Source organism: Myxine glutinosa, chromosome 10 (assembly GCF_964187855.1).
Source record: "Myxine glutinosa chromosome 10, kmMyxGlut1.1, whole genome shotgun sequence".
NCBI lineage: Eukaryota > Metazoa > Chordata > Myxini > Myxiniformes > Myxinidae > Myxine > Myxine glutinosa.
This window is the reverse complement of record NC_136270.1, coordinates 93,391,263-93,419,204: the sequence shown is the minus strand read 5'-3', so window position 1 is coordinate 93,419,204 and position 27,942 is coordinate 93,391,263. Positions and strand designations below refer to the sequence as shown.

Sequence of the window (27,942 nt, the reverse complement as noted above, 5' to 3'; positions counted from 1 at the left end):
CTTCCTGTCCAAAGGAAACCTGGGTGTGAGCAGATATTGCTCTTCTCAACGGCCTCTGGCAGAACCCTCAAATTGCTAATCACCCTCTCACTAAACATGTCCCACTATGTGAAAACTATATGAATGTAAACTGTAAAAAGTGGGACTCATGTCCCACTATGAATATAAACTATCAAACCAATAAAGCTCAGGCCACATTTCCTTCCTTATTAAAATGTCTTGTATGATTAGTATTCATTATTTGTTGCGATATATTAAATATATGAGTTTGTGCGTGTGTGTGTGTGTGTGTGTGTGTGTGTGTGTGTGTGTGTGTGTGTGTGTGTGTGTGTGTGTGGTGTGTGTGTGTGTGTGTGTGTGTGTGTGTGTGTGTGTGTATAATATTTGTGTATCTAAAATTAAAACTACAGGTTCCAGGGAACCTGCACTCAACTGGTCTATATCAATATGGTTAGAATATGCATAATAGAACCACAAACTATATAGTTTTTATGTGCTAAAGAGGTACAGTAATGTTGAAGGTTTGATCAAATTTTGATCAAATTTGATCAGTATTTGTGACTTTTAGAGCTTGGACGTCGTCCAAACTGATGTTTATGGGTCAAGTCATGTCATAGGTTACGACAAGGTCATTTTTCGGACATCGTCAAAACCCGTATGTGTTGAGGTGTATTACATACTGTCGACACACCAAGTTTCAGCCTTCTAGCTACATTAGGAAGTACCAGATTGACAAAAATTGATTTTTCAATAAGGCCGCCCTGCCACGCCCATTTTTGGGCATGCAACGCCCAAATGCAATCCCAAACTAGTTTATGTCTTAAAGATGCTGCATAACAAATTTCATCAAATTTAATCAATATTTGTGACTTTTAGAGCGTAGACGTCAAATTGTTTACAGACGACAGACAGACGACAGACGACGGACACTGGGTGTCGACAAAAACTCAGCTGGACATAGTCCAGTTGAGTTAAAAATATATGAATCCCATCCCCTCATTTAAGGCTAATGCTTTCCCCCTCCCCCCCCCCCCCCTTTCTAAACTAGTGCTTCCCCCTGTGGCTAATGCTCCTGTGCCCCATATCGTCATTTTTAATCCAATTGACTTGAAAGTTGATGATTTGCATATCGAGTAACTGAAATTGGGAAACCCACTATTTTTGAGGTCAAAAGGTCAAAGGTCAACTCAAAGTCAAACTTCCAAAATCATAATTTTTTTCCAATTAACCTGAATATTAAAGAGCAATTGCAGAGTGTATCACTGAATTGGGGCACCAACTATTTGAGGTCAAATGGTCAAAGGTCGAATCAAGGTCAAATTTCTAAAATCAACAATTTTCATCTGAAAAAGAATCAATTTTCATGTGATTGACCCGAGGAGCTTTGATGAATATCAATTTTAATCTTAATGAAATGGACAATTCGATCACTCCCAATCTCCTATGTTTCAAATAATATTTTCTGGATAAAATTGTGTTCTTTTTAAAGTCAGAATATAGATTCTTAAGTGGAAAGAATACTCAAAAGTACAACCTGTATTACTTTTATTTTGCAAGTTGATAAAACAAATTCATTGCGTTTTCTTATGTCTGTCGGCACAGATTTCACTCACAGCTACAACTAAGCTGGACTTTTAAAGTTTAATATAGGGAATCGAGAAACAGCTGTTTCTGTTATATTTTGAATGTAAAGAAGTGCCTACACCAATATTTAGTCTGTGATATTATTCGCCATTCACAATCACAGTGCTGCTAGATAGGTCCGCACTTATGACCAACGAGGTTGAAATCAAGATGAATAGAAATAAAAATATAAGTAAAGTTACCTACACAGGAGGCAAGTCAGAATAATACCCATCCAATGGAAATAGCAAAAACCAAAAAAAAGGAAGTCAGTAAAACGATTCGTAGTTGTAAGGCTTAGAAATAACAAAGATTTATGTTTCTGGGTACTTCTCACAACCCTGATATTCCAAAGCGTTGTATAGCCAAGCAGAATAAAGGAAATCTCCAGTAGAAGGTCCAAACTCGAAAAAAAGTTGCCCTGGCAGTGTGCCCTGGTTTTAACATTCAGCGGTTTCAGCTCTGACGGAGAAGCACTCAACCATCAACGGCAATTTCCTCACACAGATATCAAAGCAAACTTGCCCGGCAAACAGGAACAAAACAAAAACAAAAAACAGAAAACCCGGCACAAAAACATTTTGATTCACTGAGAGATTTCAAATTGACACCAAGAGCTCAATCCTTTAAAATACTCGTAATTCAGGTTTTTTAAAAACAATGAAAAGAGATTATTGAAACCAAAGATGATAAAAGTGCATTCCCTCTCAAAACAAGGGTTGACATAGCTTGGCGTCAGGTCAGCTGGTTCAGAAGGAAAGGACTGTACCTCCTCACAGGCGTTTCTCCTGTCTGCTCATCAACAAAGTCCCTCTTAAGTTCCTCGGCCACATCACTGTCACTATCCTCCTCTTGGTAGGGGCTCTGCTCTGCTCCATCAGAGTCATACTGCTGGACATAATAATGTGCAGCATAAGTTTGTGCTTTGTTTCTGTGATTTTACATTTTGAGTACAAGCTCATTTCGTCGAGACAAGACCAGTAAAAGGAAACGACGTTTTAATGTGAAAAATAAGAATGAATAAAAATACACAAAAGAGAAAAAGAAGGGTTAAAGGAATTGACAACAGTGTGTATACATGCATTTTAGCAGCAATGATTCAATGAGACATGCAACCCTAGTCATTAATCTGATATTAATGGTAAATTATCCATCATAAAACTATGCTGTAACTAAGAAATAGTTAAGCATTATCAATCATAAAGCTACGCTGTAATTGAGAAATGTTATCAATCACAAACTATGCTGTAAGGAGTAAAAACTATGCTGCAACATAACTCTTCCAAGAGCCTCAACTTAAATATACAAAAAAAACAAGGAAAACAAAAACAAACAAACAAGAAAGACATCCATCGTGCAGAGCACGGTACTTGGCAAAATCCACTCAACCCTCTAAACAAAGTTGCCACGGATACATCAAATTGTCCATTTCATTAAGATTAAAATTGACCTTAAGATGAAAATTGATGTTCATCAAAGCTCGGGTCAATTGGATGAAAATTTATGATTTTTAAGCATGACCCTGAGTTAACCTTCGAGCTTTTGACCTCAAAATAGTTGGTTTCACAATTCAGTGACTTGGCATGCAAATCCTGTTCAACTTTCAAGTCAATCGGATGAAAAAAGACGATTTAAGAAATTTTACCTCAAGATGACCTTTGACCTCAAAATCACTGGGCTTCTGAGTTGTGACTACCTCTACAACTTGGTAACGTTTCACGATGATCAGTTTAGAATTGTGACCTGTAGGCCAGTGACAGGCGAACAAACAGACAGACAAACAAACTGACAGAATAACAAAGTCGACTGACCAATATACTTGAAAAATCTTCGATTTTGCAAGTAACAAACAGTATAACGCAAGGCAATATAAATTTTTAAGAAATCAATGAGTGATTGCCAGTAACTGGAAACATGTGAAAAAAATAAAATCTATAATAAGATAAGAGACAAGTAAAACAAAAAGTTGAGAAAATATGTAGAAAATTAGTGACAAAACAATCCAAATAACAAAAAGGCAGCAAAGAAGACGAACAAGACTGGAGTAGGTCATGGAAGGTTCTGATGGACAGAAAAAGTATTGAAAAAAAATCGTACATGTTCAACAGAACAATTAACTAATCCCCTTTAAGAGAGTCTAGATCAGAACATAAGACCTCACCCCATTCGCTGCGAGGACATCTTCAGAATTTTCTTCCTGTTCTTGAAGGAAGGACTCAAAAGGATTAGTGGCTGCACGTGTCAAGGCTGGGCCAGTGTCAGCCATTGTGACATCACTGGGAGAAGTGACGCTGTCTCCAGTAGCAGGTCCAATTTCAACGGTCAAGAACTTGAATTCCTGTCAAGTAAAATAAGTGTGTTTTGCAACTCTCCAAGTATGATGTGGGATTTTGTACACGTTGTCGCATGCTCCCACAGGGCGACTAAGACTGACATGCTTGAAAAGGCCGTAAAAACATCCCGATTAGTAAATAGGCCATTTAACCAAAACCCGTGCCATTGATAATAGCAAACTAACTACAGACTTGGCATTTAATATGGAATTTTTTTTGTTTCTTGACTTGGGTTTACTTTCTGAACTCAGTATATCAATCTGGTGAGTTTCTTTTACCCTTCGGTGATGTCTTTGTTGAAAGAACCATGTCACTGATTGTCTTTCGCAGCAAGAAGTCAATAACAGGATTATATCACAGGTGGCGTGACAAAATGTAACGACAGGTACATTTGACGATTGGCTTCACAATCAGGTATATATGGGTTGTTGCGTTCTGTATTAGTGGAAAACAACTGCTGCACGTCTACAAAAGTTATTGCCGCTTCCTCTGGAGATGGTCCGTCAACTTGACAATGCTGTTTGTCATTTAGTGGTGGCTTTACGAAATTCTGGCATGAAACAGCGTGCTATTGCTCGGCAGTATGGCATCACTCAAGGTCAGGTGTCAAAGATCCTGAAACGAAATGCTCAGAGGGGTGTCCCTACTCCAATACCGAGGCCAGGACGTCCATGCAGAACCACAACGAGAGATGATCGCCAGCTGCACCGGTTAGTCTGCAATGGCCGTACCAAGTCAGCTAATCGGCTTAGGGCTGAGTGGCAGCAACTGACAAATGTGCCTGTATCCAGAAGGCTAGTCAACCAATGACTGGTTCAAGCAGGCTGTCGTGCCAGGCATCCCCTGAGAAAGCCACACCTGACCAGACAACACAGCCAGCGCCGATTGCAGAGGGCCAGAGAGCACCATCAATGGCAGCCAGGACACTGGAATCATGTGAGCTTCAGTGATGAGTCTAGATTTCTGGTCTATCGTCAAGATGGCCGCGTCCGAGTGCGCAGACAAGTGCATGAAGCCCACAACGAAGATTGTATAGTGCCAAGAGTCCAAGCTGGAGGTGGTGGGGTGACCGTTTGGGCTGCTTTTCATGCAGGGGGCAAAACTGACCTGGTTGTTCTGAATGGAAACCTGAACCAGTTCAAGTACAGGGTCATTCTGGAAGAAACATTGCTTCCATTTGCTCGTGCAGCCTTTCGAGGAAACTTTGTCTTCCAAGATGACAATGCACGGCCTCATCGTGCTCGCATGATCCAACACTTTCATGCTGACCGTGGTGTAGAGCATATGGAGTGGCCTGCCATGTCCCTGGATATGAATCCGATAGAGAACTTGTGGGCAGAATTAACGCATCAAATCGACAACTTGGACCAGCAGCCTACCTCTGTGTGTGAATTGCAGCAGACTATTGTCACTGCATGGCAAGCGATTCCTGTCCAAACCTTGGCAAATCTCGTGAACAGCATGCCTCGACGTGTACGTGCTCCCCTGAATGCTCGTGGGAGTTACACGAAGTACTGAACTGTAATTTTACTGTCCGTAATCCCAGTCATAATTTAGCTTTTGTTTTTGTTGAAATTTTTTTTGGCTAATGTGCAAAATAAAGAGATACTTCTGGAAAACGTACAGAAGTTTAACACAGTACTGTCCGTGAATTGAGTTCGATATCAGTTTACATCACTTTCAAGGATCAATTTATTTGCTTCGAAATGTCAAATGTGGTTTTTGTTTCTTTTAAAGGTCACATTAACAAAATCTAGAATAATTTCAACATAATTCCAATGAACTTTTGGTTCTCAGTCATCTTGAAAAGTAAGTTCACCCCCACAAAAAAATATTCCATATTAAATGCCAAGTCTGTAGACACACTTGTCACACATTTTGTCACTTGTCACACTCTGTCACACAGACACATTTTATAAATATACACACTTGACCCAATTTTTTTATTTCATCTTGGACTTATCCTTAGCAAATACACAAAAGCAAATGCACAAAGGAAATACACATAATAATCGACTTGAAGGTGTAGTGAGCAGCAGAGGCAGTTGCAACTAATTTACAAAAGTGCAGCGTATGGTCGACCTGATGGGATAAATAAGTAGTAAAGGAAGTTGTGACCAATTTATGGCAGAACAGTCAACGAAAGACATGACGGTGCCATGAGCAGTAGAGACGACCACAACTAATTTACGGTGAAAGCAATTGTGAAGCAAAGGACGATGCAGTAGTATCAGTATATGTTATGAGTTCTGTGTTGCACAGTGAAGCTAAGAAACGGTGTATTGTTTAACGTCTATATGTAGAGTATCCGTTTGGTTTGTCATAGCCAGAGGAGCAACAATAGCTTCAACAGGGATGCAGGGGCGGATCCAGGGGGGGGGGGGTGCAGGGGGTGCGCACCCCTCCCCCCAGCCTTCGATCCAGGATGAGGGTGCAGGCAGTGCGAATCTGCTGAACTGTTGGACCAGGGAAGAACATAAGGAACTGCAGAAACTTCCAAGAACGCACGAAATTCCGTTTCTGACGATCAATTTTTTTAAATTTCCTGGGGGAGGACCACCAGACCCCCCTGTCCTCAAGCGCTATAGTTTCATGCACCTCCCACCCCCCCCCCCCCCCGTCTTGAAATTCCTGCATCCGCCCCCTGGGATGAATGGACCACCAAAAGCATACAAGCTTTTCAAAAACAACATGCCAAGTCTCCAATTCTGCTGCATTTAGCTTGGGGTTCCAAAGGACGATGTGCCTTTGAGAACATCCTCATTTTGAATGAAGAACTCCTCTCCAAATCTCACCCACTTTCCCGAACACAAGAGCAATGCGACCTCAGCGACTTCACAAATGTCAGTGTACATCATTTTAAGTTTGAGGAAATTCGAAGAGAATGGACAAATTAAGAGAGTAAAGGGAATTTAAACCTGGGATATCAAAATTAAGAGATGAAGGCTTTTATTGTACTGTTAAATGGCCAACTCCAAAAAGCCTGGTTGGTCAAACCAAATACGAGTCTAAAAAGTAAGGAATGCTCATTGCTACTCACGTGGAGCTGCAGGACGGAGAAATTTGAACGAACAGGGCACAACTCCCACAGCTCGTTTTCCAAAAACATGTGTAACTCCTCCATGCGAGCTCTACATAGTAACAAACATGACAGAACATCAAATACCAGGATTAATCACTTATTGGCTGGTAGGGTGGCCTAGAGGTACGCACACTCACCTCTAGGCTGTCTCAGCTGGGTTCGAGCCCCATACCCAGATATAAACTGTTATCCTGGTGTTTCACAGGCAGGGTGATTCATCAATGTGTGTGCCGTCCCTCGGATGGACATTAAATCGAGGGCATCCCATCTGCCTGCATTAGTTATTTGATTTAAAAGTTCCCATGGTGTCCTTCATGAAGAGTAGGTGAGTTATTTTCTGGCCGACTTCTAAAGACCTGCCCAAGGTTCAGTGAAAATCAACGGCATGCAGCTCCAAGACTGCGACAGCATGAAACTTATTGTCGCAATAATCCAGAAGGATCTCAAATGAAATGAACATGTTCAGTACATTGCATTCAAAGCCTCATGTAAGATGTATGTTCTTTGAGTCCTAAATTTCTTTGGTGCCTCGAAGAATGACCTAATGATGGTGTACAAGTCATACAAGAGAACACTTAATGAGTACTGTTCACCAGTATGGCATTCCGCTCTGACCATCCATCGATGAGTCAAATATGCTTGAACAAATTAAAAAACGAGCTCTGAGGATAATTCTCCGAGACCAGTACGAATCGTATGAGAATGCTCTTCAGGTACTAACTCTACAGACTTTGAGTCATCGACGCGTTGAACTATGTTCCAAGTTTGCGAGGTCGGTCTGCAACTGATTCCCACAACGGCTGCCACCAAAGCAGTCATAGTGACAGATACAGGGAAATCAGATGCACAACCGAAATATATCATAGAAGCTCAGTGCCTTACCAGACTGACTCATGAGAAGTATGAGAGGAGAGGGGAGATAGAGGAGGGTGGGGGAGCGAGGGGAGGACAAGGAAGGGGGGAGGGAGTGAGAGAGGGGTGCGAGGAGAGGTGAGAGGAGGGGGGGGGGGGAGAAGGGGGGGAGAAGAGAGGGGAGAGAGGGAGGCATTTATGTAATCCATAATACTAAATGGTTTTCTCGCTATCTTTAAACAAGACCGAAAGTCTAACAGCGGTGTAGCCGGGCTTGTTTGATACTTTAGTTGAAGAGGATAGTATGACCTGGGTGGAGATACCAGTTAGCAAATAATGTGAGTATTAAATATTTTTGAAGTACTCTAAGCCTCTAAGCTGTCGGTCACCATGGAAGTGAAGAGATTGCATTGAGACACTGGTTTATTCTATATTTTGAGTCAACAATGAACCAACCATACACCGTTTCAATCCAGTAACTTTTCAGTCACGTCAAAGGGATTGCAATGTTACGATTATATTTACAATATTATTATTATTGTTGTTATTATTACGAAAACAATACTACTGTATTAAGAAACCTGGGCTAATTTGTCCGAAGCGGAGCGGCCTGAAGGCGAGGCATGAAGGTATGAAGCCTAAGGCCTATATGGACTGTGTTGTTGGAAGACCCGTAACGCCTATGCTTTCGATATTTGATGGTGTTACGGATTTCGTCACTTCCGTCTTTGTGGTTTTCATCCACTGGAAGCATTTTTAGTTTCATATACTATTATTGTTATAGTTTGAGCGAAATGGAGATAACTGTCTTCAAAGGTAAAAATTAGTGTTTTAAAAGAAAAACGAAATGGATCGGGAGAAACCGGAAGAGGAGGCTGAAGCGGCTCAAGTGAGATCGGGAGAGAAAGGCCGATCGGCTTCAAGGTGTCGAGCGGACGCTGGTGGACGTTGGTCACGAGCGAATATTGGTTTCCCCGGGAAAGGGATTCCTGTGACAGAGTCGGTATTACTGTGGCAGATAAACCTGCGTGATGGGTTTTGCGGTTGGTTCCGAAAGTGAATCATTGTTGGAGAGCCGGTACGCCTCCATTACGGGCCCGTCCGCCATTTCACCTCGCACCAGCCATTTCACCACGCACCAGCCGTTAGCCTGGTTCTCGTGTGTGTCGTGGATTTCGATTGGGAATTCGCGGTTCTCCGCTTGGAAGCCGCTGCTCGTTCATGTCAGCGTACTTGTCTGGTGAACCGAAGGTGTGAATTCCCAGTCGCCTTTTGGGTGAACTTTTGCCTGACCGACGTCGGCCCGACCCCACCCAGCGGCTCTTCGGCAGTGTCGACTGTCAGCCGTCCTGGGTTCAGGTCTCAATACGACCTTTTTCTTGTGATCACCGGAGCGTGGATTGACTTTGGCCTGGTGTCGTGACAGTGACTTTGGGGGTGTTACATTTCACTCACATGGAGTACCATGAGTGATTGAGTTAAGAAACTGGTGGTACCATCATAGGAATTATATGGTGTTTGTTGTGCAATTGAGATTTTATTGTACTTGTGCAATTTCTTATTATTGTGTGATATTAATACAATACTTGATTTTGTAACAATTGATTGGTGTGGTTTCACCATTGGTCATTGGCACACATAATAGCACATCTTTCTGCCGTGACTCCTTTCGGGGCTCGGAGGTACACCGTGACCGGGGTTTGGGGAGGAGCACGTAACAATGGTCATTTTAACAATCGTTTTTTTTGTTTCACACTGAATGAAAAACGTGTAGGTAGAGCATGCAGATTGTGATATATGACAGGTTCGACGATATGTTCGGCCTGAATGGCATATAAATCAAAATGGCAGTGTGTGGAGTCAGCCATCGTATGCCGTAATGACATGACAGACGCAATCACATCACCCCTATCATGTGATCAGATCCTCAGCTCTGATTGGTGTATGTTTGTGAGGGACATACATACATACATACATACATAGACAGACAGACAGACAGACAGACAAATACTGTTCTAGACAGCTTTGCCCTATGGGCTATGCCATAAAAAAAACTTGCTCATGCTAGTAACCCAGCAGTGAAAAAGTAGTTATAAACCCACAAATCTGTGCTGCTTACCTATGGTAGTTCTTGAAGTAATTCAAACTCTGCTTCCTGATGGACTCTTGCAGTCCTTCTGATTGGCTCCCACAAAACTCATCACCAACATCCATCAACCTGTGAGGCAATGGGGGTTTTTGGATAGTATCTCCTCACTGCCAAAGAAAATTTTAACATCACTTCAATGCTCTTCGATGAAAGAACCCAAGGATAATAAAGCAAATGATTCAAACTCAGCTTTGGTGTTTGCTTTTCATGTGGCACTTCTGAATAATTGGCAACATAATTCACCATTGTTGCCAGGAAATAGGTCCCTCAGATGATGGATCACAGAAAATTGAGATTTTGATTGTTAGACATCTGTTTCCAACTCTTCCGCAATTTTCGTTCACTCCTTAAGTCAGTGCTGTTTCAAACTACCATTGATCACTGAATAAATGTGCTTCATTTGTACTTTAGAATCTACAAAGCATAATATTAGTGTTGAAGATTTCTACCACTCTCTCCTTAGAGTAATCGTCAAATTGCAATGAAGTGAAATTGCCAATTTCTTTATATATATATATATATATATAAATGCTATATTTGTGCTATATGCTATATTTGTGCCAATGCTATATTTGTGCCAATGCTATATTTGTGTGTGTGTGTGTGTGTGTGTGTATATTTTTTTATTTTTTTTTATTATTTATTTATTTATTTATCCTTGCAGCGATTCACTCTCAGGAATGCTGGCTCATTGACATGGCAGGCAACACAGATTACTTTAATTCACAGGGTGAAAGCCAGCATGTCCAGCATGCATGTTAAGCCAGCCCCGTTACCATCTCACATTCCTTTGGTGCAAGAAAGCTGATCCACAGAACTATGTCATGTGGCACACAGAGCAGGCTATTGTCGAAGCAACGTTAAAAAGTGTTAAGGGATATAGCAAAAAATAAGCACCGACTCTGGCCAACACGGATAAATCTTTCAAAATCAGAGTAGCTTCAAAAAGCACAACATTAGGGTAAAACACCAAAACAAAACAACAACAGGCCAACATTATGTCATCAAAAGACAAAATATATTCTTGGAATAAAAAAAAACATTGTTTTGTTTATTTTTGTGCGATAAAATAAAGTTCTAAGAGATGTATATCATCAGATCACCATACTATACCTGTTTATGATGTCTAGGACGAAAATAAAGTTGTCATATTTGAAGTGTGACAAGTCTGTGCCCAGAATATAAGTCTTCACTTTCTGCTGAACATCCTGAAAATTGGACACCAGTGCATCATCATCATCATCAGTCTGATGAAAATAAATGGAAAAAAATCCTTCTGGGATTGCATGCTGACCCAAATAAACCTAGCATATCTTATTGCAACACCAAAAAGTCAATTTAAGATTTAATTTCCACTTGAAATCATTTTAATATAGAGTACTAGCAGGAGTACCCGGCGTTGCCGGGCGAGGCGGGGAGGCTGGAGAGGGAGGATTGAAGAAGGGTGTGGGGTGAGTGGAAGGGGGTGGGGAGGGGAGGGGATGGGAGAGGGAGAGGAAAGATATACTGCGGACTTCCTGCGGAAAGGGAGAGGAAAGGAGAGGAAAGAGAGGGGGGGGGGCTTTGACAGACTCCCTCTTTTTGGGGGGAGCGGGGAAGGAAAGGAGGAAAAATTTACCCGTGCAAAGAGTGCTTTAACGTCAGTGTTGCCCAGGTAAAAAAAGGAAATTGTAATACCCTCTGCCACCATCACCAGGTGGCGCTACACGGTACACATTTACCCTCTCCCGGTCCCCCACACCTCCGCATGAGGCCGCGGCCACATAACCTATGTTACCCCCCAGACAAAGTTGTATTTGTATTTGTACCCCGAGTAAAGTTTCTAAGTATTTATAGCTGGAGTACCCGGCGTTGCTCAAGCGAAAAATAAACATTTACATATTTGAAATGAGGGCAGATATAATGGAAAAGCAATTACATCCAAATCAGAATCCACCACAAATGCCAAATAATCATCTTACCTTTTTGGTGAATATATGCTGCTGAATGTGCTGTTGATCACATTTCTGAGTCAAGTGTGATGCCGTCAGGAAGAGGAAGAAGCCTTACCCAAACTTCATATACTTCCGGAATTGTTTTATTATTTGTATTCAAATGTTTGCGATTTTTTTTTTTATGTAAATGTGTACTTGTATATAATTATAACTGCCATTAATCAAAAAGGTTTAGGCACTAAAGAGCGATTGTAAAAAAAAATTCCAAAAAAGCGAACTTTTTTTTTTCAATTTTTGTTTTGGCCTAAAACACTCCCAGGGAAAACACAACCTGACTATCAATAGTAGGCCTGAATTTTCCCAAGACACAAATTGGACGATTCAACACAGCAGGATTTGGGACAGAAAAATTGATGAAAACCACGACCAGCAAAACAGGAATAAAAATAAAACATTAAAACACAACGTATCTGGTCCAGGGACCTTAGTTTAGATCAACGGGAAGGAGCAAGTGTCGATCAGGACATCCATGTGCTGTGAACCCGGAACCAGAAGGATTAATATATTAACACCCCTTTTCCTCAAATTATATTAATTAATTAATATATTTAACAGAAATAAGTGCACAGATAATAAGGCCAGCCACGGTAATTGAACACTCCTCTTCCCCTCCTCCATCCAACTTTTTATTGTCTATCAAGAACTATCTCAAGACCAACTTGCACTCACATCTAGGGATTCAATGATTTTCCATAAAACCAGGTGGGGAGTGAGGAAGAACGATTGTGAGGGGTAATAATTATGTATGGTCACACTTCCTCAGCTGCTAACAATATTCCACCATCTTGAACTACAGAGTGGATTACTTGGGGTAGAAAAGATCAAGGTTTTGGATAGGGGAAGATATGAGATGGTGGTGAACAGCTGTTTTAAAGACCTGAAAGGAAGTGTGGGATTGAAGATAGTGCGGCAGTTTGTTCCAGGGGCAGGAAAAAAGAGGAATGAAACAGTGATGGTGAGCAGTGAGTCTTCATTTTTGCAGTTTCACCAGAAGAAGGGGGCTCCACCCCAGAGGGGAGAACAGTATTCAAAAATAAGCTGCGGATGAAAGCCTTGTAGATGGATAGAAGTTCAGTAGTGCCAAGGAAGGACTTCAAACAACAGAGTTTGTCCAGTCAGTGACTGGCTTTGGAGGCCACCTTGGAAATGTGGTTTTCCCAGGAAGGATCATGGCAGATAGTGAGACCCAAAAGCTTGAGTGACAACTTCTTTGAGAGGATTGGTGAGAAAGTAGATGGGAGGGTTTTCCAGATGGTCTTTTCGGAGTGACATAGTGAGAGTGTGAGATTTGTCAGGATTGAAAGACATGTTCCACTTTTCTGACCAGTTTGTGATTTTATCCAGGTCTGTAGAGAGTGAAGAGGATGCTGCCTGCCGATCCGAGGGTTGACATATGGAGTGGCAGCGGGTGGAGTCATCAGCAAAAATATAGAGAGGATTTTCCAGAGAGTCTGAGAGATCATTGATGAAGACCAGAAAAAGCTCAGGGCCCAGAACACTGCCTTGAGGAATTCCCGCCTGGACAGGAAGACGAGATGAGAGAATTCCATTCAGAGCCACACGTTGACTACGACAGCAGAGGAAGTCCGCAAGTTATGCGTGGAGATTTCCATGGATACCATAAGAGCTGAGTTTGTTGAACAAGGAGGGGTGCCAGACTGTATCGAAGGCATAAGATATGTCAAGGGAGAGGGCTCTGATTTCCAGTTTGGCATTGAGGACCTTCATCCATTGTTGAGTCAGCAGAAGCAGCATGTCCAGAGTAGAGTGACCTGGTCTGAAACCAAATTGATGATCAGAGATCAAGCCATTGGAGAAGAGGAACAATTTAATATCGAAAGCGATTATGGATTCCATGACATTGCTGATGATTTGGAGCAGGCTGATTGGTCTGTAGTTGCAAGGATCTGCTGTTTCACCTTTTTGTGTAAAGTGGTAATGTTGGCGGATTTCCAAGCAGATGGCAGATGACCTTGATTGACCGAGAGGGTGAAGAGAACAGAGAGAGGGTGAGATAGAGCAGCAGAGCAGGATATTAGGACGGCTTATGCCGTCTGGTCCAGTTGCAGAATCAGAGTCGAGGTTTGACAGAAACTTCTCTACCTTGTCAGGGGAGAAGGACACAGAGTCCAGGAGCAGCTGGGTTCGACTGGTTAATCTAGGTACAGATAGTGATGGGTTTGATGATGGATGATTTATTGATGGGTCCACATCAATTAACTAGTTTCTCTCAATCACAATTCCTAGCTCCTAATTAAGCACATACTACTACTAATGAAAAGGATACAAATAAACCCTCAACCAAACCAAGGCAGTTTGGATTCAACCAAAGTCAACATGTTTTCTTTAGATTGGTAGAATAAATAAAAACTAGAACAATGCGATTGTGTCGCCAATATGCCTCCGCATAGTCCTACAATGGGTAGAGGCCATCACTCTGCATATGTATGGGTAGTGGATCAAGTTTGTGAAGTTTCGTGTTGATTGGATAAGGTTCGTTTTTCTATCCAAGATGGCTGCCAAACCACGTGACCTATGACATCATCATTTTCAAACTATATGCAACAGTCCTGTTAGATGATATTTGTAAAATTTCGCATCGATAGGGTGAGCGGTTTCAGAGATATAATTATTTAATATTTTCCTTCAATCCAAAATGGCTGCCAAACCATGTGATCTATGATGTCATAAACTTCATATTTCAATACAAATGGGTTATAGATAATGTGCATGCAATTTCAGATTTTTAGGAGAAGGAATTCAATCAAAACATTTTTGGCTGGTACACCACTTCACCTATAATGTCATGAGTATCATGCTTTTGTTCCCCATTGGGAGTACTTGACAATGTGCCAAGTTTAAAAAATTTCCATTCAGCGGTTTCCGAGAAATAATTTTTTAATTATTTGCTTTCAATCCAAGATGGCTGCCATACCACGTGACCTATTACGTCACAATTATCATCGAAACATTCCGCATGGGTGTCACTCCTACCCTGAAAGTTTAGTCTCAATCGGATATATGGTTGCTGAGAAAAACGAGGTTTAGGACGTACGTACGTACGGGCGTATGGACGGACGGACAACCCAAAAACATAATGCCTCCGGCGACTTTGTCGGCGGAGGCATAATAAAAGAATAATAAAACCAAGAAAAATAAAAACAAACAAACTTACCTGCCAAATGCGACCAATGCCATTTTCCAACTTCTTCTTGACATAGCTCCGATCGAAGCTGGCAATGTCAACATTGTCACTCGAGGAAGTATCTGTAACAAACACGAAAAGGTGTTTCACATTCCAATCGACTCTTTGCTAGAAAATGCTGCTAATTCTGAGAAGTCATGGTGAATAGGTAAATTGTTGTATATCACCTGGGCCCTAGGTTACATGTACGTTGCATGGAAAACCGCCCCTCGATTTTGGGATGGAGAATTTATTTATTTATTTATTTAAACATGATGAATGTCCATATGCACAATGTGTGTGCAGCATTGCACCTACTGGTTTTCTTCCCAAAACAGAAGATAAAGAAGGTATTGCATAATTTATCAAAGCTAGCAGAACATCACCACACTCTTTGCTGAGATACTGGAATTGCACAGTTCAGGCTATGTAAGGTGACTCTCATTACTCCATTATCTAAAAAAGATTAAAGGCGGTTCAGCACAGAGAAACATAATGGAATTCATTAAAGAGGGCTTAGAAAGGAAGACACCAAAAACGTACTTTAGGGCTGGCAAGATGGCCTTCAGGTAGGCACACTCATCCCTGACTCCCGTAGCCTGGGTTTGAATCTCGGCCCGTGTCTTACAGTTAGGGAAAGGCATCAATGTGTGTGTCGTCCCTCGGATTGATGTTAAACTGGACGTCCTGTAGGCCCCGGCATTCGTTGCTGAATGTTAAAGATCCCACGGTGTCCTCAGTGAAGATTAAGCGAGTTATCGCCGGCACCCTGGCCAAATTCCAAATTCTTGCCCTAACCCAAAGGGTCAAGAGGCCAAGCCATGCTCCCAGGAATGATGCAACCAGCAGCCAGGTTGCATACAAAATGAAATGAACCTTCATCAAATTCTTAGCTCCTGACCGACTATGACTGATCACGGAACATGAGCAAACCATCCAAAATATTCTTTGGCATCTAAAAACCAACAGATCTTCATCAGATGGATTGAATAACTTTTAACCTGATTAATAAATTATATGATATCCTAACAATGTTATATTAATGTTTTGTTCTTGCACTCAATCGATTCTCCACATTGCTGATGAATATAAAACGCATTCCTTTTTTCACTTCTTGGTGATGTGCACACAAAATTGTGTTCACATACATATTCCAGGTCAAATTGCATAAAATAAACCCCCCCCCCCCCCCTTCCCATGCCTCCTCCCCCCAAGCCCTCTCCCTTCCACACATCTCCCTGCTCTCAAATGTTGTGTTTGTGTGCTTCCCCTTCTCTCCCCATCTTGTTTTCCGCTCCCTCTTTTTGTGTGTTTTGTTTGTCTGGTTGATTTGTTTGTGAAGTAAATGTTAGCTCTTTCACGAGCCTCGATTCAGTATACAAAAAACAAAACAAAAAAAAAAAATGGACAATCGGAACCAGAAACCTACAGGTCCGCAGTGAGCACATGAAGACCATCTGAACATAAAGGACATGGTGCTGGCTTTGGAGACACCAAAAGATGATGAATTAAACTCCATTTTGAAGAAACAAATACACACACAAGACTATCCAACAAGTGTGCATGAATACAACAATAACAGAAAGCAAGGCCTTATTCAAAACGAACTTCTGGGAAAGGGTAGAAGCGATACCAGAGGGAGTGTGCCAGTGCTAAGGCCCTGTGGGGCTTGAGAAAGGAAAGGGGAGGGGATGTGAAGATCTCAGAGTGGAACAGAAAAGGTAATCAATTCTTCTCTTGTGTGTAACACAGCATGGGTCCACAAGGAACACAACCAGAGTCACGTAACACAATGGGGCAGCCGAGCTGGCCCTTCGAGCAAACATTACCCACATGGGTGAAAACAATAAAGTAAGCAAAGAGAAGTGGCCGCAATGCGAGTGGACTGATAACGTGGAAGGCGAACCCAGTGCTCTCTACAATTAGCCAGAAGACAGGCAGGAAACGAAGCTGATTATACACACTCTCTGTTTTGGCCTATCCCTTCCTCCTGAAAGTTCACCGTTGAGGTTAAGCATAATGGCTTAGCTGGGGGGTTTTTTTTTTTGCCAAACTCTCCTAAACAAAAATGTGACCTGAAAAAAAAAAGAATAGGCAGAACATTTTTGGATGTTATAAGCTATCCAAACATTTGTTTTAACCATTCATACATGTAATAGGCCCTGCTTTGTATTGCATTACTCCAGGAAAGACTGATATAGAGGTAGAGGTAGAGATTGAGAGAGACTCTATGAATTGCTTCAACTTCGAACTGCACTCCAACTACAATTTCAATGAGGATGTAATATGAAGTGAAACATGTGAAAAAAGGATCTTTTATAACAAGTAGTTGTTGTTGCCGCTGTCGTTATGGTTGTCCACCTGATCTGGAGGTCACCTGGTGCACTGTAAAGACACGAGTGGGGTGCCTACTGAGATTATGTGATGATTCTCGGTGATTTCAATCTGATGATGATGGTGGTGTGAGTCGTCACTTTCAACGAACCTCTTCCCTTCGCTGTCGTGCTCACTAAGCATTGCATGTTGTGCGATATAGGGAAAAATTGTATAGGGTTGTAAAATAGGGAACATTGCATTGTATAGGGAAATGGGTGGTGAGCAGGTGAGATGGTCCTAATGAAGGGAAAATCTGCACAAAAAAGTGATTAAAGTGAAAGAGATGTGCACTATCCCTCTCCCACTCTCTATTCCTATGAGCATCGTTGGCATTAGGTGCAGGAGATGCAACGTGAAGTCTGATACACATAAGCAGCGCAGCAGACTAGGCAGGTCGTCGGTATGATGACGGCTGCTCTTGATGTCCAAAGTGGACACAGCTATCTGCAGAGGCTGCGCAGTGATGCCTAGATTGGAGCCACCATTGACTTTCATGAGCACATTTGTCCACGATGTAGTGCTGCCCAGGCTGACCTACAGGTGCGGTTTGATATCTGAGTGTCCTTCGCATAGCCTTAGCCTAAAGAGGCTTCCCCCACAATGCAGTGGGGATCCGTTACCCTGGACAAGGGGCCCATACCAGGTAGTCAGCCAGAGCCAGCTGAGCCCAGGACTCGCATAGATCAGGGACATCACTCCCTGCGGTAGCTGAAAAACAGCAACCCTGCTACCCAAAATGTACATTGAAAGCCTCTTGATGTACATCATTAGGAGTGGTTGGGTAGCAAGTCCCCAACTGATAGGGCTGGAATTGCTTGCTACAACCTTTGTCTGACGCATGACTTGGACCAACTGGTGAAATATTCTACCCGTGGTGATAATCCACTGGACTTGGTCATTGTTGACTCTGCTGCTAATTAGACAGCAAAGGTGAAGGCCAACATTGGAACATCTGACCATAGCTCAATGACGATCATCTTCAAAAAGCCACCAGTCTTGGATAAACCATACCAACGGCGATTATACAATTACAAAAAAGCAAGCTGGGAACCTCTCAGGCAGCATCTGCATATTAGAGAGATCCTCACGTAGCTTGCAATAACATTGAGACAATCATCGTCAGGTATGGAGAAATTTATTCCTCATGGAGAGGTAACTGTTATCCCGACCGATATTCCATGGTTTACTGAGGTTTGCCAAATGGCTGACAAAGCTGTTTGTCTGGCGTATAACAATGGGAGTAAGAGCCCTTGTGTTGTGTCCTATGAGGCTCTGATAGGGACAAGGCAGACTATCAGAAAGTGGAGGAGGCTAAAATACAACTTACAGAGGCCAAAAGATCGTCTGACTGCTGGAGTAACTAAACCCCATGATTGGTGGTGGGTAGTGAAGAGGATACAAGGGAAAGAACGACATTCTAGTATCCCAACCTTGCAGAAGTATGGTCAGACCTTCGCCACTGCCGAGGAGAAAGCAGATAACCTCTGCAATCATTTTGCATTGAAGTGTGCAATTATTGATTATGCTGAAAATGACCATCCTGATCTTACAACTCGCAACAATCCTCACCTGAACACTTTTAAGTTCCGGCCTCGTGACATTAGACGGTCTTGCAGAAGCTAAGGCATCCCGACCTGATTTAATTGGAAATAGAGTTCTCAAAGAGTGCGCATCAGTCTTTGCCACACCTCTTGCCAAACCGTTCAGTTGCTGCTTTAGCCGTGTCCACTTACCTTTCTCCTGGAAGATAACCAATGTAGTGCCAGTGCATAAGAAGAGCTCGTGCTCTGTCTCAGATAATTACAGGCCCATCAGTCTTCTAAGCTGCATTAGCAAGGTTATGGAGAGAGTTATCAACACTGCACTGAGGAAATATCTCATTGTAAATGACCTCGTCAGCGACGATCAGTTTGGCTTCCGTCCTGGTCATTTGCTCCCAGACTTACTCACCCATGAGTGGATGCATTGTGTCAACATACATCTGGAGGGTACCATTTGATATCAATGCTGCATTTCATAGAGGATGGGACAAGGGATTGCTGGCCAAGCTGGATGCTAATGGAGTCGTCGGGCATCTGTTGCAGTGGTCGTCATACATTAACGATCTGTGTGACAACCTGCATAATCCTACCTGCCTCTGTGCCGATTATAGTACCATCTACTGCCTGTTGGATGAAGAGAATACCATAATTTATCTGAGAGACGATCTACGAATGGGGGCAGAAATGGAATTCCTATTCATTACTGAGAAATGCAAGGTCATGCCTCTCAGTAGACAACGACCGAGTGAGCAGCCTCCGGAGCTCTTTATGGATGGCAAGCCCCTGCAGGAGGTGCATGACCTGGACATACTTGGGAGTCAGGTTCTCATGGAGCTTGGGCTTCCAGTCTCATGTGAACTCCATTGCAGTTAGAGCTGGATAAAGTGTGTTTGTCCTTCGTAGTATTGCTCCATATTTGTATCCACCTGGCCAAAACAAGTGTACAAAGGCCATGCCCGGAGCACAATGGAGCATACTCCTTTTGCATAGATGTCTGCAAGTATGTATTGGCTGAAGCTAGATGATGTGCAACATTGTGCTGTACGTATCACCAAGGGATGACGCATCATCACGTATCATCGTCGTGCTGAACGTTATGCTGTATATTCAGAGGGATAAAAGAGACATAATTAACTAGAATGACACTTGGTAAGCACATACCTCCACCCGGCTAAACAGTTGACGTTTTGTGTCCTAATAATAGGTTGGATCTGCATCCAGACCTGAACCAAACTCATCCACAAAGTTTTGTCATAATTCATCCACAACCTTTTGAAATATGTGCTACATATCGTTTTTGGCACTCTCTCTCTCAATAGTGACGAATCACTTTATAAAATTAAAAAATCATTGTATTTCGGATCTTCGCAGGATTTGGATGTTCACAGCATTTGGAAAATTGAATTGATTCGGTCTTGTCACACACCCAACCTGTCCACCAAGCTTCGTCCAAATCCGTGCAAAACTTTTTGAGATACCGTGCTATATAGAATTTTTAGCCCCATCACTCAATGGTGAAGAATAACAAACAATTATTGTATCTGGATCCGAATTTTCACCAAAATCAAATAATTTTGTCCTCGTCACACACCAACCTGTCCACAAAATTTTATTTGATTCTGTCCACAACTTTTTGAGATATCTTCCTCACAGCGAGACAGACAGACAGGGATGAAAACATAACCTCCGTGCACCTTTGGCAGTGGAGGTAAAAAAGGGCAATTACATTAACAGTACACACTCCTATTTATTCATCAGAATGTGACATAATTTTGAACACAAGTCCCACACATAAAGACCAGGATATGTATTATGCCGGCAATCTATACCAGATCTTCCACTCCAAAGTTGCCAATCCACAAATAATTGAAACAATAAAATAATTCAACCATAAGTCATTACAATGTTTTAATCCAGCCTTTCATCAGGTCTCTCGTGAGAAAGGCATTGTTTTTCGGGGTTCAACTGATATACTCTACTACAGATCTCTCACAGGATAACAGTGGAAAAAGAAAGCGGTATTTTGAGGTCACATCCAAAAATAAATAAGATAAGGCATTTTATATTTCAAGAAGAAAAAAAAACTTTTTTTGAGAGGAAAAACATGGAATTGAAAATAACTGCATTTATCAAAACAATAAGTTTTGCTTCCACATGTGCATCTTACAAAGTCAAAACAGGTTGTAAATACTTGGACATGGGCTACATGGAAAAGGGGCAAAGAATTAACAATTGCCAAGGTTGTTTCTCGAACTAAAATCAACAATATATGAAATGCTAAAATGAGTTTGTCAACTCCAATGAAAAGCGCACCAAAAGCAGGTAAATCACAACCACACTCAAAACGGCCTTTGTAAACATGCTGAAAAGCCCGGGAAGGAAAAGCCTGGAATCGCTGATCTTGCTAAATTGGGTTCTGCTTGCAGCCATCTGCACCATGTGCAATGGCTTCCAGATGAGAATAACTACCAGTTGAGAAAGCGGTGGAAAAAACGCAGGTTTCTTTTTCAGGGAAGAGATAAAAGGGGAAAGGGGGTGAGAGGGAAGGAATGGGTGGTGGTTTGGGGGCTCATTTCAAGTGAATCACCTAGTTGAGCATGGAAGGTTCTCCTGATGAAGCACAGACTTTCAACATCGAAGAGAAAACTGGCAGCTCGCAATCCCTACCGAAAATAATTTTTACCATTTCAAGAATCCGGGTTCGAAAACCACACCATTGTCATTTGAGTGAAAAAGGCCATGTTAAGGTTGTAAAGAGGTCAGGCAGGATAGCAGAGCCTGGGCACGAATCTCGACCCAGCTACATAACGGCGACCCAAATGTTTCGCATGCTAATTTAACCCATAAAGCACCAGTACTTCCTATTAGACGTTTTGGGTAAAATCAAACAATTGTTACATATTTATGGGAATGTATGTGAATTCCTATTCAGGTCTTTGCTTATCAATGTGTAGTCGATTAGGGGTTGTTGTGGTTGGAGGGTCAGGAGCCCTTCTGGAAAAAGAGACCGGAAACGGAAGAAGAAAGACACGAGGGAGAGAAGCGACGAGGATTCTTCTTCCTTGCCCCGCTCCGACGAGAGGTGGGACCGATATTGAGCCGTGTGGAAAAGCGGCGTTCCCGAGCCCGTCTGGCGAGAGGAGTTACCGGGACGGATACCTGCCCGGTGGACACGTCAAGCTACCGTGTGGCCGTGCACCGACCCAGCGTCTGGCACCGTTCGCGGCACCGTCTACAAAGACGCGTACGGGTCGCACGTTGGGGCCTAACCCGCGTTGCAAACGGCGTGTGGCTTTTGCCTGCTGTACAGTACCCGCTTCGCGTGGCCAAGAGGGGGCTGCAACCTTGGTTCCCGGTACGATACATGCCCGGTGGGAAAACGTCCACCCGGGGTTCGTTCAACCGCCCGAGAGCGGCGAAGCAGACCATCATCTTGGTCAGGAGGGGCCCAGAGACATTGTGAGGGACAGAGACCAAAGGGGGTCGTGAGTACAAAAGGGGACACACGTATGTAAGATGGCCATCTTAATCATCTAGGGGATTGATTGATTGTTGAGTGTGAATTGTGGATGGTGGATTGCTCGGGGAATATATCCTTGATTGTATCATTGAAATTGTATGGTATCATTACCCTTGAAATATATCATTGAACATCAGTTTTCTCTTGGGTGGAATTCATAGGGATTGCGTTGCGAAAGCGCATATATAATACTACTTTCTGGCGAAGTTCCTCTCACGGTCCGGGGGTCACCGAGACCAGGTAGTCACCGAGGGGACCACGTAACAGAATTGGGGGCTCGTCCAAATTACGATTTGCGGATTCGCAATTGGGTCTACGTCCGGGATCTAAAATTGTATAAAATAATAAAATAATATTTTTATTAATTAAAATTTATTAATTAAGTATTAATTGGTAAATTTTTGGGGAAATTGGGGGTAAAGTATTGGGTGAAGGTTAACAGGTGTTAACGATAGGCACCATGGCGTTTGTGGCACAGAACTTTGCGGTAACCCCGAGTGAGGCACAGTTCCGAGCGTTACTAAAGTCGGACCTCTTGAAATTGGCCAAACATTTTAACTTGGAGGTCCGAACTAATTTGAGGAAGGCAGAGTTGCAGGCCACGGTGATACAATCTATGGTGGGATTAGGAACATGGGACGAGTTAGCCTGGGAGTGGCTACCCGAAGAACCAGAAGACGTTGAGCTCCGGAAACTGGAGTTGCAATTACGGAGCCAGGAACGGATCAAAGAAGAAGAAAGGAAAGCAGAAGAGAGGAGAGAAGAGAAACAAGCAGAGGAAAGGAGAGTGGAACGAGAACTCCAGGAAAGGTTAAAAGAAGAAGAAAGGAAAGCAGAAGAGAGGAGAGAAGAGAAACAAGCAGAGGAACGGAGAGTGGAACGAGAACTCCAGGAAAGGTTAAAAGAAGAAGAAAGGAAAGCAGAAAAGGAAAGAGCAGAAGAAGAAAGGAAAGCAGAAAAGGAAAGAGCAGAAGAAGAAAGGAAAGCAGAAAAGGAAAGAGCAGAAGAAGAAAGGAAAGCAGAAGAGAGGAGAGAAGAGAAACAAGCAGAGGAAAGGAGAGTGGAACGAGAACTCCAGGAAAGGTTAGAAGGGAGAAAAGCAGAGGAGAGGAGAGCTGCAAGGGACCTCGAAGCAGAGGAGAGAAAAGCGGAAAGGGAATTAAAGGAACGTGACATGGAGCTTCAGCAAGAAATTAAATTCAAGGAGCTGGAGTTAATGAGAGAACGGGGAGAGGCACCACCCTTGCTGACGGGGTCGACACCTAACCAGAAAACCTGGGATGTGGGCAGACATGTGAGGCTGGTTCCACCGTTCAGTGAAAAGGAAGTCGCGAAATTTTTTCCACACTTTGAGAAAGTGGCTCGACAATTAAACTGGCCGGAGGAGGCCTGGACCATACTAGTGCAAAGTGTGCTGGTGGGAAAAGCTCAAGAGATTTATTCGGCGCTACCAATGGACCAATGTGCAGATTATGAGGTACTGAAGAAGCACATCCTCAAAGCCTATGAGTTGGTTCCGGAAGCTTACAGGCAAAAATTCAGGAATGCCAGGAAGAGGGAGAGTGAGACCCATGTGGAGTTTGCCAGAGTGAAAGAAAACATGTTTGATCGGTGGTGTGAGTCAAAAGGAGTCGGGAAAGACTTCGAAACATTGCGTGACTTGATCCTGGTGGAGGAATTTCAGCAGTGTGTCCACGAGGACATCAAAGTGTACCTGCAGGAAAAGAAAGTACCAAAGTTGTGGGACGCAGCCACCATGGCAGATGATTATGCCTTAACCCACCGAATAGGGGTCCACGAACCTAACTCCTCGCCTAGATCTCCGCAGGGGAGGTGGGGAACAGCAGGTGCGGAGAACGACAATACATGGCGGCGGCCTCGAGAGGATTATGGGGACAACGTGGATACCCCACCTGTTCGAAATCAGAGGGATGCGGGCCCAAGACAAACTTATATTTCGGGGGGCCCGAGGCAGACCACGAGTTTTTCCTCCGGGCCTACTTGCGCTTTTTGCAAGAAACCTGGACACTTGATGTCCAGTTGTTACCGCATGAAAAGGGAAGACCCAGAGCGGAGTCCGACTATTACGACTCCAAATGCAATGGCCATGGTGAGAAATCGCCATCAAAAGGGTTACCAACCATTTATTTCAGAGGGGTTTGTGTCACTGGATGGAGCCTCGACTAACCGGAGACCGGTTAGGATATTGAGGGACACAGGAGCACATCAATCTTTAATGCTTGAAGGCATTTTGCCAGGGTCCGAGGAGACGGCAACGGGGGATAGTGTTCGTTTACAGGGGATCGGGGGCGGTGTTAGTGCTCCACTTCATGTCATCCATTTGGAGTCCGATTTGGTGTCAGGACCGGTCACCGTCGGTTTACAAGCCACGCTTCCTGTAGAGGGTGTATCTGTGGTTATCGGGAATGATTTGGCCGGGGGTCAAGTTTATGGTAACCTGAGGGTTGGTAAAGAGCCCAGCAGGGAAAATAACACCACACCAGCTCGGGATGGCGACAAAAGTACCAAGTTATTTGTAGGGGGACTGAACTTCAAAACAGAGGAAGAAGTTCTGACCTCTGTCTTCAACAGATGTGGGCCGCTGGTGGAAGTGCGGTTGGTAAGAGACAGGGAAACGCAACAGTCAAGAGGGTTCGGCTTTGTCACGTTTGCAAGCACAAAAGACGCCAGAGAGGCAGAGAAGAATTGGAATGGCAAGGATTTGGAGGGTCGGACCATAACAGTAGGGAAGGCATTTCGTAGGCGTCGAGAGGTCTACAGGAGAGGACAACTGGGCGGTAGTTTTGGTGGTGGCCGCAATCAATATTATTATGGAGGCTCCCTGAGTTACGGCAGCTCCCGAAGGAAGGATTGTCAAAGTAGTGGCCGAGAAGGAGACCGCTATTCATGGGACTACAGGGACAAGCGGTCCCACCATAATTATTAGGGAAGTTCTGAGAAGTTGAAGCACTGAATGCGGCGGAGCCGCCGAGCCAAGATTCCTACACGGATTAACCGTGAACGCCGTTCCTAAAGGCGTCCATGTAGTGAACTTTCATGCACGGACTAACCGTGAACTCCACGTTCCTCAAGGCGCCCATGTAGAGAACTTTCCTGCACGGACTAACCGTGAACTCCACGTTCCTAAAGGCATCCATGTAGTGAATACTCGGCTTGGCCTCCCGGAAAAAGTGCTATCGAGTTGCTTAACTTTGGATCTTTGATCAACCCCTTAACCTTCATTCACAAGAAACTGACAGTCAAAGTCAGAGGGTCATGAGATGGAGTTTGGCTTGGCAGGAGTCCAACGGGAAATTGAACATGTAAAGGGCAGGGACAATGTCGTTGCTGGTGCTTAGTCCAGAGTGAGTTAATCTGGGGGGGTTGTGGTGAAATTTTGGTTGCTTTATTTTTAAGTGATAACTGTGCCCGGGGGGAACTGATAATGTGGGGGGGGGGTTGAGTTATCTGGTTGGTTTATCCAAGTTGGCCGGCAAAGAAAGTTTTCGCTGGGTTCAAACTTTCTTTCTTGAAGGGGGGGAGTGTTACATATTTATGGGAATGTATGTGAATTCCTATTCAGGTCTTTGCTTATCAATGTGTAGTCGATTAAGGGTTGTTGTGGTTGGAGGGTCAGGAGCCCTTCTGGAAAAAGAGACCGGAAACGGAAGAAGAAAGACACGAGGGAGAGAAGCGACGAGGATTCTTCTTCCTCGCCCCGCTCCGACGAGAGGTGGGACCGATATTGAGCCGTGTGGAAACGCGGCGTTCCCGAGCCCGTCTGGCGAGAGGAGTTACCGGGACGGATACCTGCCCGGTGGACACGTCAAGCTACCGTGTGGCCGTGCACCGACCCAGCGTCTGGCACCGTTCGCGGCACCGTCTACAAAGACGCGTACGGGTCGCACGTTGGGGCCTAACCCGCGTTGCAAACGGCGTGTGGCTTTTGCCTGCTGTACAGTACCCGCTTCGCGTGGCCAAGAGGGGGCTGCAACCTTGGTTCCCGGTACGATACATGCCGGGTGGGAAAACGTCCACCCGGGGTTCGTTCAACCGCCCGAGAGCGGCGAAGCAGACCATCATCTTGGTCAGGAGGGGCCCAGAGACATTGTGAGGGACAGAGACCAAAGGGGGTCGTGAGTACAAAAGGGGACACACGTATGTAAGATGGCCATCTTAATCATCTAGGGGATTGATTGATTGTTGAGTGTGAATTGTGGATGGTGGATTGCTCGGGGAATATATCCTTGATTGTATCATTGAAATTGTATGGTATCATTACCCTTGAAATATATCATTGAACATCAGTTTTCTCTTGGGTGGAATTCATAGGGATTGCGTTGCGAAAGCGCATATACAATACTACTTTCTGGCGAAGTTCCTCTCACGGTCCGGGGGTCACCGAGACCAGGTAGTCACCGAGGGGACCACGTAACAGAATGTATGCCTTTCTCTATTTTACCACGCACCAGACCCAACCGCACATCAACCAAGTTAATATCCCGAGCATCTCATCGGTTAATAGGAGCTGGCCTTTAAACATCAAAAAAGGAGTGTGGCAATTAATGAAGTTTTTGTTCAAATGCACACGTGACACCTTTGCTAGATCAGTGAGAGTGTTGAGAACTCTTGAGGAGGTCTTTATATAACATGCAAGTAGAAATGTGTAATACCATGCATATCTGTATTTATACTTAAGAATGCTGTAAATGACTCCATCCTAACCACAGAAACTGTAAAAAGACAAGTCGAAAGAGAAAATAATTACTTGTAAACAGAAAGGACAAACTCAACATTTAACTAGAATGGCACTCAGTAGGGAGCATACCTCCACCAGGTGAACAGTTTACGTTTTGTATCCTAGAGTAGAGCAGAAAATCACATTTAATCAAAATCATCCGTCCACAACTTTTTGAGATATCCTGCTATGTATCGTTTTTGGCCTTATCTCCCAACGGTGAAGAATCACTTTAAAATTCTAGTAGTCGGATCCGAATCCGGATCTTCACCAAAATCTAATAATTTCGTCCTTGTCAAATACACGACCTCTTTGCCAAATTTCGTCCAAATCCGTCCACAACTTATTGAGACATCTTGTTCACAAACGGGCAAACAGGGGTAAAAACATAACCTCCATCCACCTTTGGTGGCGAAGGTAAAGAGATTACACCCATTGCTGGCAAAAAACAAGCAACTGGGGACACTTCCGGCACAACCTCCATACAGAGTATATGGGCAAGGGTATTATTTGTTGTAAACCAGGATTAAAAGGATGCTTCCATGCATGG

General features: G+C 43.5%; 1 protein-coding gene across 4 annotated transcripts in view; it reads right to left on the bottom strand.

The window, feature by feature from the left end:
- VPS50 (VPS50 subunit of EARP/GARPII complex) overlaps nucleotides 1-27,942 on the bottom strand; it is a 127,702-nt gene that overhangs the window by 59,859 nt on the left and 39,901 nt on the right. For 2 of the 4 annotated variants that reach the window (XM_068126479.2, XM_068126477.2), the window contains exons 14-19: nucleotides 15,209-15,300; nucleotides 11,153-11,247; nucleotides 10,010-10,108; nucleotides 6,997-7,087; nucleotides 3,785-3,961; nucleotides 2,393-2,514 (exon numbers count right to left, since the gene is read on the bottom strand). In XM_068126479.2, coding sequence (XP_067982580.1) covers nucleotides 2,393-2,514; nucleotides 3,785-3,961; nucleotides 6,997-7,087; nucleotides 10,010-10,108; nucleotides 11,153-11,247; nucleotides 15,209-15,300 — 676 coding nt within the window. The remainder of the gene's footprint in view (nucleotides 1-2,392; nucleotides 2,515-3,784; nucleotides 3,962-6,996; nucleotides 7,088-10,009; nucleotides 10,109-11,152; nucleotides 11,248-15,208; nucleotides 15,301-27,942) is intronic. The other 2 variants (XM_068126480.2, XM_068126478.2) reach the window with 1 other exon arrangement.